Genomic DNA, 15311 nt, shown 5'->3' on the forward strand with positions numbered 1-15311 from the left:
ATTTCCATTGAAACTTAAGTAAGTGTGAATCGCGATTTCATGAGATCACTTGATATCCCACTGCTGTTGGCATTTTTACACAATCTGCATCAGTATGACCATTCCGTCCTTAGATAAACTAGATGCTACAACAAAGGAATGACACAGTTTCTTTTCAATTTTGCGCAAGGCTACTCGAGGGCTATATGCGCTAGTCGTTCCTAATTTAGCAGTGTAAGGCTAGAGGGAAGGCAGCTGGTCATCACTCCTCACAGCCAACTCTTAGGCTGTTCTTTTACTAACGAACAGTGAGATTGATAGTCACATTATAACGCCTCCAAGACTGAAAGGGCGAGCATGTTTGGTGTGACTGGGGGAATGACAAGGAATAAAATCGATTAGAACAAAAGCAACATAATAGAACTTAACTGACCAGATAACATATAAAACCTACAATAACAGAATAATGTAACAACTTAGAAAAATACTATGTCAAAAATACATGGCGTGTTCTAATACAATACATTCAAGAAAATCCCTGATGATATTGCGTGGGTTAATAATAATAGTTATTTTTATGAAACACACTGAATTCAGTATTTATTAATATTTTATTTAATACTGTTCAGATCCTTATCGGCTAAGTTTGATATTTCTTTAGTTTCAGTTGATTTACGAAGCCTTTCTCCTTTAAGAAAGTATTAGTTAAGAAAATATAGAGAAAACTATACAAATATATCTTGAATATGGAGAAGCAGAAAGTTGTTGGAAAATTAGAGAAGTCCTGGTCAAACCTTAATGATTGCAGAAAGAAGTGGTCAGTTCACTGCCAGTCAAGATATGGTGAAGACTTTTCAACATATTATTGTAAAGAAATTGTTTCATTCGGCTTAGTAACTATATAAGGTTCTACTGTAATATAAATTTCATTTTTCACAAGGTTTATTGTAAATAAAAGTTAATATTAGAACTGATCTTATAGTTTACGAGGACCAAAGAAGAAAGAGCTCGCAGCGCCCTCTTCTATAAATCAAATATCTTAAAGTAGCTCATTCAGTTAGCCTTATAACTCATCAATACTGATTACGTCAATTAAAAATGGTATCCAGAAATGTACAACGTAAAAGGCATATTACTAAACAACTATAAAAATCACAGTTCAAAGAAAAATATCTGTTCATTAACATGCTAATGCTAGTAGACTAGAGTTATGTTGTTAAAAGCTAATGAGGTCCCATGACTCCGCAACCCTAACAAATTTTATATTTGTGTCCCCTAGTCTTATCATTATCGCTGTTAAGTGTGAAAAATGTGATAAATCAACATTTCGAATTACATTTACAATCAGATCCCTCTAACTGTTTCAGTCAACATTTTTATAAATTCTTTTGATGCCTATATTTACTGTTTGACCAGCTTGCTTAATGGTGTAAGTCTCCCATTATAACAGTCAATTTAAATTTCTTAAATTTTATATCTTATGCACTTTGTGAGTCAGCCTAGTTTTCTATTTGCAGCCACCCTTTTCTTTTTATAAGAACTATGTTTACACAGAATATTTAAACACTTTCCACATCTGATCAGTGGCTCCAAATAACTCAGCTTCTCAATTCACGTCAGAAAATTCTAGTAGCATCTTTTGAAAATTTGTTACCGAAATACCATTATTACTGATCACCACGTGCAGAAAAACATCAAACTCAATACAACAATAATCACTACCCATATGTTCCCCAGTTTCTACCCTCTCGATCATTTCTATGCTTGAAGTTAACAATAATTCTTAAATAACATTGTTTATTGACCAATTGGTGAAGAATGTAATTCTGAACAGTTTTCAATAACATTTCTCCCTCGTAGTTTGACTCTAACATCTCCCGATCTGAGTGCCTGAAATTAAAGTAGTCATAAATTATAACTTTATCAACAACTGAAATATTTATTTTACTTTCAAGGTTCATCAGTAATTTCACCAGTCTATCACAAATTTCCACTAAAGACTTCTTTCCTTTATATCTGCAAAAAGGAGAACAAAGTGATTCATTCTACTTGCTGATATATTTGACATCCTCACTTCAACAGAATGTAACTAACAGTTTACATATAAAACCACTTCTCCATATCTCTTCAGTACTCTATCTCTGTTAAATAACCCGTAACCCTATACTTCAAAGAGATTTTTTGTGACCAATATCATCTATGATCTACCTCTAACCATATTTCAGTTATTATATTAACATTCTTCATTCATAACAGTGTTCTAAACACATTTTTTTAGTTCGTACAGTATCAACATGCCTTGCCAAGGAATCACCTATAACTCATTAAGGTTATCATCCATATTCTTCTCTGACCATTTTGTTTTCTTTCCTCCAATAGTTCCTCATCTGCAGAAGCCAAAGACTGAAATTTGCTACTCAACAAAATAGACTCATTTACACTAAATTCACTACTTTTTTACTCTAATAGTACTATTTATAACTTCCTGAAAGTCATTGTTGACTGATGTATTCCTCGAATGTAAAATATTAAACTCCACCTGAAATTCTGCTACCATTTCCCACAGTCTACACTTCTTTTCATCTGTTTCCTCTACTTCAGTTAAAATAACATTAAACTTCTCCTTTAATACACAGAATGCACGTCTTCATTTCTAGCTTCCCAAAAGTACATACAAGTCCAGAATTCCTAAGTAATACCCACTCATTGTACTCATCAAACTGTAGACACTTAACTCCTACAATCATTTGTTTCGAAGTTAAGCACAAAGCTACACAATGGGCTATCTCAGTATCTGTGCTGTTAAAAATATAAACACTTATATTTTTTAGAATTTTGAAATTCATAATTGTAGGACTTGGAAGGCGTACCAACATCTTACTGCTAGCAACTTTAAGAAAGAATGTTGGAAAATAGGTATTTTAATACTGATGTCAGTGTTGTTAATGATATATATATTTATACGACCTACAATAAATTTATTTATATTTGTCTGAAATTTATGTAACACAAAACTCTCAAAGTGTGTGCATACCTTTGTTTGTTTGTATTTATTTGTCGTTAAACAAAACGCTACACAACTATTTGTGTTTAACCCACCATTAAAATCGAGATCCGATTTCTAGCGTTGTAACTTTGGAGACTTGTTGCTATACCTTAAGGCGTTTTTTACCTTCATGTCGATATGTTTGTAATAATCTCAGATGTATATTCTTGTACACCAAATTCTCCAAAAAAGATAACACATATTTTTGTTACTGTATTTCTATGCTTACCATTCGTATTTTCAAAACATTACAACACAAAAACGTCATACACATAACTTTACAAAAAATAGCTTAAACAGTGGGATAGAATCATTTAACTTGTTTTGTTCAAGAAAGCACATGAGTACCTTAGTTATTAACGTATCTAGACTCGAATCCATATTAACCCACTCTGTTTGATCATATAAACCAGGAAGGACTACTTATTTAATAACAAATTCATTTCATCTTTCATGTGTTTGTTTACTTAACTATCTAATCAGCGTTTGTCTTAAAATAGAATAAAAATTATATTTTAAATACCTGCAGTATAAAGATCGTTTTTTTTATAAACTGTTTTTAAAAATATGTAAATTTTGAAAGACAACAAAACTTTTCAGTAGGATTAGGTCATCAACACGACATTACTGTACTCTTAGAAGTAAACACTTCAGTATCAAAAAATAAGATGAAACATTTATTGATAAATATATTGAAATATAAGGATGACGTGTTATTGATAAATAATTATTATGTTGGAATACGTACAGCTCAAACAAGTTATTAATGGTTTTATTAAGTTTTGTAAAATGCCCACCATACAGATTGGGTTTGTTTTCAATTTCGCGCAGAGCTATACGAGGGCTATCTGCGCTAGCCGTCCCTAATTTAGAAGTGTAAGGCTAGCGGAAAGGCAGCTAGTCATCACCACCCACCGCCATTTCTTGGGCTACTCTTTTACCAACGAATAGTTGAATTGATAGTCACATTATAACGCCCCCACGGCTGAAAGGGCGAGTATGTATGGTGTGACGAGGATTTGAACCCGCGACTCTCGGATTACGAGTCGAGTACCTTAACCACCTGGAAATGCTGGGCCGTTTTTATCTTAGAAACTACAGCTAAGAGAATATTACACCTTCGAGTATAGTCCAGTTACAGATGAGAAAACTACATAAAGAAATATAATCCAGTCTGTATTTAGTACTTTGTAACCAGTCACAATGTAAATTGAGAATTTATAATAGCTACTCTTTGTGATTGTCTTTGGTAATTTTGAACTTATCAAAATAAAGAGGAAAAAAATCATAAAATCTATATGCAACAAAACCGATCCTACATTATAACTCTAAAATGTATTTTCCATGATTTTCCCTTATTCTTCTAGAGTTAAAAAAGGAAAAAAAAATTGCCCCTAAATCTATCTGTCACGCCTGGCCAAAGTATGGATTGTGATCGGTTAATTAATGTAAATAATTTTACAAAGTGCAACATATACTCAAGACTAATATGTAAGTAATATGACAAAAAAGGAATATAAACCAAGATAAAATGAATCGAAATGAATCTAGAGCTACGTTATTTAAAGTAAGCTTAATGGTAACCTATTTAAATACCATGAATTTGTAACTGCAAAACAAAACAGAAAATTGACCAAGAAACATTCACTATGCAGAAACATCAATGCTCAAACATATTCCAGGATAACATTATTTTATAGAACTTACTACTCAAACATAAGGCTTAGTAAAAACAAAATAACGTAAATAAAACGAACCTTGAGTAGTTTAAACCCAGATAAAATGTACTTATGATGTCGTAGATATAAACATGGTGAAGAATCTACAGCAACACAAACCCATGTATGGTGTACGAGAATAGAACAAATGTCAGCATCTGGTTCCAAAATGTTCATAAACTTTGTAATTTTGTACACGAAAAATTCTAAATCACAAGATACATTCATATTAACGGGAACCTGGAAGTCATACATATGAAAAATGTCTTGAAGCACAATTCCCCATGAATGACAAAATCTTTACGAAAATGTAAACTAAAATGAATTGTAAACATTATATACGTAGACTAAATAACCAATATGCTAATTACGTACTTTAAAATTGAAGTATACGCGGTGAACCAATATAACATAAACGTATGATAGTTCAGTAAACTTAAACACAGTGTTTTTAAAGCGTATAAACATTAGCTATATTGTTTAGAGTTACAAAAACTCATGACATATCTAAATAAGATACGATAAGAGAAATATAAATCTATACATCATAGGCCTACAATAATAATATTTATCAATATAATGTATCTGAAAATATGTCCACAGATAAGTTAAAAATATATCAAGCATAACATATTTAAAGCAACATAAAGTTAATCATAGTCTACCCGGAATAATCTAAGCGTAGTCTTCATATAGCTAGAGCAACGTAAACATGGCAGAAATTGTGTGTATTTAACAAATCAAGTATGATTTTGAAGCTTCCTTTAAACATTAACAGCTCGGTGTGCTACTTAAAATTAGTAATAAACAAGAAATGAATATTGATAATATTATACTTTACTTTTTCACCCTGCATCTGACGTCAAGCGTTTCTAGGAGACACAGTTGCAGTTCCAAATGGAAATGAAAATTCTGGGTAAGTGTGAGGTTGTATTTATTCACTCACAATCACGCCATCTGTTCATTTCTCCTTGAGTCGCTACGCTCGTTCCTTTGATTGGTTAGGATGCATTCTCGCTATGTGGACAGATCTCTAATTCTTTGTTTCTCAGTGAATGGAGCTGTTTCAACCATTTCTTTGACATGTATAAATATTATCTCTTCTAGTTACGTTAGTAGCGTTTCGTAAACGTCTTATCTTATGAAATGATATTTTCTGTTTTTTAGTTTCATTAAGAGTTGGTGTTTATTAATTTACAATTTATTTACAACACGACATGTGATGTTTCAATTGAGATGTTGATATTTTACGTTACTTGTTTTTGATAATTTTGTTTCAATTTCTCAATCTATTTTATGTCTCCTGTGAAAATACCTTCCAGTTTTAGGAATTCACTGAACAGCTGTAGCCTAAATATTTACGTTTTACTGATAATTTCTTCTACTTACTATCATTGGTTCTGCCTTTTCTGTGTTGATTTTCATATATATCTTCAACATCTTCTGTTGAGGATACTTGTATGGCTTTGTATCTCTTCTTTACTTTAATGTATTAAACTTTGGTCATCAGCAAAACGTAATTAGTTTAAGGGTTCTGGATTTAAATTTGCTTTCTTGGTGATCTGGTTCATAAAAAGTTATGAGTAGAAAAGAGGATAAGACATAGCCTTGTCTCATCCCAGAATATACTTGTAACAAATTAGTAAAGTCATTTGTGGTTCTGAAAGCACTTCTACTGCCTGCTAACCTTGCTCTTATCTTGTACAGTAGGTGGCCTTAGACCCCATGGCCTTTGAATAGTTTCCACGTTATTTTCGTTAATAATGATCGAATATTTTTCCTTGATCTGTAAGAACAGTATTCATTTCTTGTCGGCATTCAATAGCAAATATTACATCGGTGCAACGTGTACTTTTTATGAAACCAAACGGTGCCTCAGTTAGAATGGTACAACCACATATCTCGTCCATTGTTATAGGAGATCTACATGTATCTTAGCAACACCCATTTCTCTCCTTAGCCATGTTGCTAAGAAAAATGTAGAACTCCTGTAACAATGGACAAGATATATGGTTGAACCATTTTAATTGAAACACCGTTTGGTAAAGGGACGTAGTAATAGCAATCTGAAAACGGAAAAGTTGTTTGAAATGAAGCACAAAGTTACACAATGGGCTGTCTATGCTCTGCCTGGCACGAGTATCGAAACTCGGCTTTTAGTGTTGTAAATCCAGTGGCACAGCCTATTGTGTAACATTGTGCTCAACTTCAAACAATTTTTCTGTTTTCATATTACTATCAATACGTCCATTTACCAATCATTTCTAACTTTCAGTGAGTTGTTAAATATTTCTACTAGCCACTCGACTCTTCTCTCTTCACGTGCACTTATTGCTTCTGGTGTTATTCCATCGATTCCCGCAGATTTGTTCTTGGGTTCATCTTTATTGAGTGTCTTCTCTCCTGTTGATATCTGGTTATATTATTTATATTGGTTTGTTCTGTATCCCTACTGAATTTAATAATTAATGAAAATATTTTCCAATCTTAGTTTGACTTTTGTTTTGTCATACAGTAATGTACAACTTCGGTCATTGGTATTTTTCGTTTGTTTCTTTTAACCCACCACCGTCTCCCAAGCTAACTAAAGAAAAAAAAATTAATAAATATGAGCTGTACAATTGTTACCAACGCTATAACTTTAGTTACTAGTTTGGTCGTCAGTTTTGATTTCATTCATTTTAGTCACACGTTCAATCCATTTTTGTCCACATATTTATTTCACACCTAAAGTGTTTATGATCAGAATAGCTTTACAGTGATGACGATAGTCTATATTGAACTATTATTAGAATGAGCAAATCACAGATGATAAACATTGCAGAAGAGAGGGTTAAATATGTTAACATTATTAAACTTCCAGTATAGTTGTGTGAGCACGTGATATAATACTAATCATATGAAAACAATACCATGTCGTTCCTGCACATTATAAATATTAATATTGCGACGTCGCTAATGATAATTACCTACCAACTTGTCCCATACACGTGCTACCTTTATGTTGTCATGACGTATTAATTATAGTAAAAGAGACAATGTTTTGGAATAAACTGGTACAATTTTAAACTGTTGTTTGTTTTCGTACAGAACGAGTTGGTCCACTGAAAAAAGTTAATGTTTTGTACGTGATTGAGAAGACAAAACTAACACGGCTAGCACAGTAACAATATTAATTCGTTATTTATTTATATTTAAGTGTTTACACAGTTTAAGATAATTAATAAACGCAGGGCCGGATTAACAGCAACTGATACCCTTTGAACAACAATGGTGCCTCCCTCGTCCCTCCATTGTTTAACTGACAAGACATTAAGACACAACAAGTGTTGAAAGTGAAATAAAACTTTGAAAATTTATAACCCTTCTACAATTTTCTTCCAGGTTAGACCCCACAACTGTATTAAATAAAAATATTTTTATTTCATTTATTTGACAGATTGGACAAGGATCAAAATCAAGCAATACTGAGGCCTTTTATTTAGAAATGATGAGGGAAATCACTTCTTTGATTAATGATAATTAAAAAGAACTATTTTTACTGTATATTTGTTTACACTCTGAATTAACAATTCTCACTTTGATGTTAATAAAAATGAAAAATTTGCTCAAAACCCTTTCATTAAAATTTTTCATATGTTCCTCGAAACGCCAGGCCACATTCAGTTAACGTACGAATAACAACTATCACACGATCCAAGACGTGTTCCCAGTAATTGCACTATTTTTTCCAACTCTTGTCTCAAGCCTAAACCTTGTCTGTGAGTTATGTTTGTTAGCATAGCGTCTCGGTAAGTAGTGCATCTTTCATGATGATCAAATACAATAGTATTTTGCCAGTCACTGAACCCTTCTCTAGTAGTAAAACGCAAGGAACATTTAGGAACAAAAAGTTTACAAACAAACCATTAACCCGACCATGTGAACGGTGAATACAATAACCACTCTCTCTTGTATTGCTCACCACTGGCTTTTACCCCAAAGAAAAATTTTTGCGAACAGTATCTCGTTGATTTGCCACAATTAAAAGTCCTGCAAGATTTGCTAAATGGCCCATTGTGGTGTTAACAGTCAGTGGGTCCACAAGCAATCCAATAATCCACATCATCAAAAGAAAAATCGAACCACAACCCTGGATCTTTTGCTTTAGTTTCTTCATCTTTTGTATACTGAAGCATTTTACCAAAGTCCAGTAGATTTTCATTTTTAGTAATTATTTCAACTTCAGACTGTCTTGTAGAGCAACTTCCATCAACATTAACGCTAGAGATATCAGGAGAATTTACATGTCAGTGTCATCATTATGCTCTGACCTTGAAGTGGACAAAGTAGTACTTGTAAGAGTGGAGCTTGATTCAACTTCAATCTTGTCAGAGACAGTACAAGTGACTTCTGATGGCCGACATAGGTTTTGATTTGGAAGATCATATTGTGTAAGTTGAGTGAAAAAATTAGCTTTACAGTCTTGGCCACTAAATCTAAAGCCTTTTGTTGGTTCTTTTTGTCACTTTTATCTTTTGTGCAACACTTAATTAAACACGTTACATCTTGCAGTCTGTAAAATACAGAAACAAAACACAAAAGAATATAGATCATGTATAGTTATAATGATTAGAAAAACACTGAAAATCATTAAGAAAAACGTTGGTAAAACAATCAAATATACTAAACTCTCGGTCTACATTTAGACAAAGATTGTCAGAAAGTTATTCTGGGATCTAGGTCCATCAGCACATAAATATTAATTCATAAATACATTTGTTGATTTGCTGCATTCTGATTGGTTGAAAACCATTCTAGACTTTAGCGTTGTAAATCCGTAGACATGACGCTGTACTAGCGGGGGGCATAATACAAAGTAAAAACTGTGAACAGTTCAGGTTAAGGCTGTTAAATGATAACATTATAATAATGTTAAGAAAAGAAAGAAATGTGTAATACTTCATCTAGTGTACTGCGGTTCGTTCTTCAGGAGTAAATCATAGAGTTTAATTATAATATATTGGTTTGGTTGTTTGGCGTTTTATGGCACAAAGCAACGAGGCTATCTGCGCCAAACAACTGTAGAAACCTCAAAAGTAAAATTCTAGAAAATGTAAAAATAAAGAAAGTGAAATACTAAATAAAGTTCGAAACTAGAATTAAAAACTTAAATAGAACAAAAAAGGCCTATACCATATAAAAAAGTTAAAAACACGATCAAGTTGGACAGTGTCGCTATCGCCAATGGCACTGTTTAACATCAGGGGTAAACCTAGTAAAAATGAAATGTCGAAAACGGTGCCACGGTCCTGACGTAGACTATTGTGACTGGATTTCACAAAAGCCATATATTGGTGCATCAGATCCAGATAAAAGGAAACGATGCGTTAAAAAACTGTGAAAAATGTGTTAGGGCAACTTCTTCCCTCCGATTATTACGGAAATAAGTCAGCCGAAGAACAACAGACAGTTTGATTTGAAAAAACTTGCTACCATCTTGTTTCCTCCATTTCGACTGTCAACAGTCCCGAAGTCAAGCCTTCAATACAGGATCATTTTCTACAGATAAGACAGCCAGTCGTTCTTGAATGTCGGCGAGAATAAGTTGAGAATTAACATTAAGTGATTCGAGGGCCAGTACAGAGTTAAAAGAGTCGATATAAATAGTACAATTGGTATACTGCAGAGCTTACACATGATCGAGGGCAAAAGAAATGGCGTACAACTTGGCACTGAATACAGAAACTATAGAAATGACCCTGTGAGCAACCACCGAACCACAACGCACCATGGCAAAGCTACAGAGTCACCTGATTTCAAACCATCCATATAAACTGAGATATAAGAATTGTTCGAAAAAATGTTTGGCAAAGAGAAGACGGTACTTCCAATCCGAAGTATCCGCCTTTCTCAGATGACTCAAAGAAAGGTCATTGGTTAAAAGTGTTTCATCAGAACATTTTACTCAATTCATGAATTTCACACTATACTGACACCTACATATCCTATGTAACGTTAAATTGTTTAGTTTAGTAAATATATTTATATTAAGAATTTCTCAATCAAACACTATGATATTGTTCCCCTGTTACAATCTAAGGTGCGTGAAGGACACCTGAAAAAAAATGCCAAAACATATCTACATGTAAGTTATTTATTACTTCAAAAGTTAAATAATATTATTAGTGACAGAGTACAGGCTATAATTATATAAAAAAAGGCTTTTAAATCAAATTATGTAATGTTGAAACAGAAAACACGATTAATGCATGTTATGAAAATCTTCGTAGTCATGACAACGTTGTTGAACGTGTATTTTGACACCTTAATGACATGTACCAGGTATTTTTTATACATCCACTTTCAGTCTTAAGATCTACCCTGAACCGATACATGCGTTAACTAATAGAATAGTATTTTATTTTGATTTTTTGTTGTGTGTATTTCAATGGTCTTATCTTAGAATAACAGTAACCTACGTGTTTTTATATTTAATATACTTAATTTTAATCAGGTTATTTAAATCTTTTACAACTTGGTATGGCCTGATGAGAAGAGCATTCAACTTAAAATCAAAGGTTCGCAGCTTCGTTTCTCCTCAACCGACATGCTCGCTATTTCTGCTGTGAGAGCGTTATGATGTGATAGTTAGTCCTATGGTTCGTTCGTAAAGAATAGTCCTAAAGTTAGCGATGAGTGATGTTGACTAGCTGCCACCCTCTAATCTATCACTTCACAATTATGGACGGTTAATGTTGATTGTCGTCAATTAGCTTTACATGAAATTCTTGTTTGTTGATTTCTTATTTCGTACAAAGCTACTCCAGGGTTATTATTTTGTTTGTTAATACAGGGTTTGTTAATAAAACAAGTTTGTATCCCAAGTTAATTTTTCAACCTAATGATATTCACAACTTAATAAAACATTAGAACAGTGAAAATCTAGTTTCTCTCTACAATTCCAACACATTCAATTAAGTTTCTTCGTTTGAATTTCGAACAAATCTGCTCGAGGACTATCTGCAGGTCTTTGTAAAATGTTTAATTAAACCATTTTCCGTGCATACAAAACTGGTGCTGTAGAACTCCAGTTATAATGACGGAGGATAACACAGTATCATTCGTTTTGCTGTAGTGCCAGTTCATTGATGACACTCATCACATAGGTTGGTAACACAAAACAAGTAGGGTTAAGTGCCTTGCTCAAGAAAAGCATGACGCGGGCTAACACTTGGGCTACTCTAATGGAACAGTGTGGCTTAACTTATGACGCATAAAAAAGTGTTTTTCTTCTTGCTGGTAACAGATCACTTACCACGAAATGTCAGGTCCAAAGTCCGTCAAGCTAAACAACAGATCACGATCCGCTGAAGGAATACGAACTATCTACACTAGTCAGTAATATGTTACACAAATATAAATATGTAAGTCATCATTTAACTAATTTGTATAATGTATTTTCAGAATGAATGTATTATTAATTTCACTAATGAATTCACGGACAACGTGCATTTCATGATTTATACATATATAATGGGTTTATTATACACCCTTTTCTTAATATGAAAAGTTTTGTTTATCTTAAACCAGATTTGTTCATAAGGATAGTCGACGGTAATGATAATATCTTGTTACTGTACACAATATCAGTTATACTGTTAAAGAGTCACTTACACAACTACATCTTACACATAATTACGAACCTGCGGAATTGCTAGAAATGTTCATATCTTTATTTGGTTAAACGAGGCTTCTTCGACCAAAATTTAATTTCTCTCCTGGTGAAACAGTTTGTACAACTTTCCATTATAAAACTGTGTTATTATCTTGCTTACTTATGTTACAAGGTTTTACTTTATCACAAGTCGATGTTGTTTTAACAAATTCAAATTAATACAATTTTAATATCAGTATGGATAAATGACGAGATTGTTTGACGACACGGCATGATTAAAGACAGCTTTGTTTGCAATACTTTAAAATACATGAAACTTCGTAATAAAAGTCGTTTGTGAATAATTACTCATATGCATTAGAAAATCTTTTTATGCACATGGAAACAAACATATATCGTTTAAACGTTACAACCTGTTCCAACCTCAATTTCCGAGAAAAGTTGTAGCGCCTGATGAAAGCATATGGCTTAAGTATTGTTAATTAATATTTAAACAAAACTTGATGGTTGAATACTGTTTGCTAAATATCTGTATTTTGTAAATATTTTAAACAAAAATTGCTGTTACATAGTATTAAAAATTCAGCCTACAGGCATTATTTATCTTTAAATACATCGATCATACCATTCAAACGAACAGAAAGAAACGTAAAAATATTTTGAGATATTTCTTGCAATTGCAAAACGTTATAATTAAAGATAAATATTTTAAGGTTTTTGATAGTTTTTTGCTCTAACATATAAAACCATATATCCACAACCATAACTTTTTTATTACTTTTGTAAACGTTATCGTAACTATTTGCTTTGATAACTTGTTGCATTTCTTCTCTTTAGTAAACATGAAGATAATATCTTTAACAGAGCTACAACAAAAAGTACTTTATGAAGGTATCACATACATACATTTTGTTGTCTAATTTATTTAATCAAAATAAGCTCATTTGGACTCAATACACTTCTGTTAACGTGTTAAAAGTTGATAAATGTCATCTTTAAAGAACTGGACGTTCTTTGATGCAATGAAATATTCGACATTTTCAATTGACCTGTGATTTTAAAACGTCTTTTTCTTTTAAAAAATGTTTATAAAGTGATAATCTACAATAATAATCTGGTGAATACGGCAGATGTGATAAAATTTCTTACTGAAGCTCATTCAGTTTTTGAACAGTAACACGTGAGACACGAGGTCCAGCATTGTCATAAAGCAGTATCGGACGACTGCAGTTAACTGTTGTTGGATATTTTGTGACAACTTTTAGTGAATAGTTTCAACTTTACAACAATATTTCTCTGTTGTGATTGTTTCTCCTTGGTTTAAGAATGGATCACACCTGCTGACGACCATGAAACACTGACCATAAGGATGAAGATGTGGTTTTGGTGCTTCTTCATTGGCCACTGTCCAGATCGTTGTCGACTGTGGTAAAGAATCTTCATCACAGGTGACAGTTCTATGAAGAAATGGGTCGTTCTTTGTTGTGAGTAAGGAGTGAGGAACAAATTTCAACTCGTCTTGTTTGATGGTTTTCAATCATTTCGTATCCATTTATCGAGCTTTCTCACCTCATCAATTGTTTCAAGATGTCAAGAAACTGTTGAATAATGAACATTAAATTTATTAGCTAGTTCTCTCAGGGTTTGGCAGGTACCTGATTCAACTGAGGTCTTCAATTATTCCTCATCAATGGCTGTCTGAGAGCAACCTCTGGGCTAATTGTTAAGCCTTGTGTCACCAAAGCGAAATCTTCTGAACAAACGCTCTTCTGTACAGTCATTAGCTGTGCCATCACCAAATGCAAGATTTATATTACGAGCTCCTATCGCCGAATTGTGTCCAAACTGGAACTCAAACAAAAAAAGTATACGAATATAAATTTTATCCATGCTGATAAAAGTCAATATAAATATGGTTTAGTTCATGAAATAAAGAAAATACAGCGAGCTTCAAATGAACCAGAGAATATGCTATATAATATATGATAATACTTCTCTTTCAGCATCTAAAAATCGAGTTTCAAATTTTCATATTAAAATTAGACATTTCATACACAACAGCCTGATAGTGTAAAGAAATGTGGATACGAGATTAATATAAGTATATTTATATGTATACACACAAACATATTTTTCGTTACTGGTACGTGTTTCTATTTTGTAGTCTTACAAATGACTCAAATTGTTTTTCTAATCTATCACTAAATATGTATGTTAAGATTCATCTCTCAAATTGTCAACTTATTTCTTGAAACTCGTCTGTCAATGTTTTTAAAGAGCAGCTTCATGAGTTTGTCAGTAACATCACATATGCTAAAGTCAACATCATCTGAACCCCGAGAACTGAATGTGTCTAGTAGGGAAAATTTGAGTTTATGAAACAAAAAAAAAAACACTTGATTGAATTTTCACGAAGGCGTAAGATTATTCGGACATTAGTCACATGTCTTCCTTTTTGTCGTCAGATGTGGTGTTCCTTCTTCCCTTGAGACTGTAGATACAAATGTTCCAATATTACAATATTAACATAGAATTTGGGTTGTTATTTAACATTCTGGCTTGCGAGAGGAAGGTAGAGTTTTACAACCTTAATCGAATTAATGTAGAATACTACATTTACTGAGCACACCCCAGTGGCATAGCGGTATGTCTGCGGGTTCAAACCGCTAAATATCAGGTTTCGATACCCGTGGTGGGCAGAGCACAAATAGACCATTGTGTAGCTTTGTGTTTAATTCTAAACAAACAAACAAATATTTATTAATTTCGCTCTATTGAACTTTGGCACGCACTTTCAAGTGTCCTGAAACCCACCTGCAGTATATCAACAAACATTCTACATATGATTACAGCGTCAGGTTATAAATACTCATATATTCATACTTGGTATAAGGTTTGTTTGTTTCTAATT

General features: G+C 32.9%; 1 protein-coding gene across 1 annotated transcript in view; it reads left to right on the forward strand.

Annotated features, from left to right (window-relative positions):
- LOC143245645 (uncharacterized) overlaps nt 1-9158 on the forward strand; it is a 46489-nt gene extending 37331 nt beyond the window's left edge. Inside the window, exon 12 of the mRNA XM_076491994.1 lies at nt 8972-9158. Within this exon, the coding sequence (XP_076348109.1) occupies nt 8972-9158 (187 nt within the window). The remainder of the gene's footprint in view (nt 1-8971) is intronic.
- The last annotated feature ends 6153 nt before the right edge of the window (nt 9159-15311 follow it).

Source organism: Tachypleus tridentatus, chromosome 2 (assembly GCF_004210375.1).
Source record: "Tachypleus tridentatus isolate NWPU-2018 chromosome 2, ASM421037v1, whole genome shotgun sequence".
Classification (NCBI taxonomy): domain Eukaryota; kingdom Metazoa; phylum Arthropoda; class Merostomata; order Xiphosura; family Limulidae; genus Tachypleus; species Tachypleus tridentatus.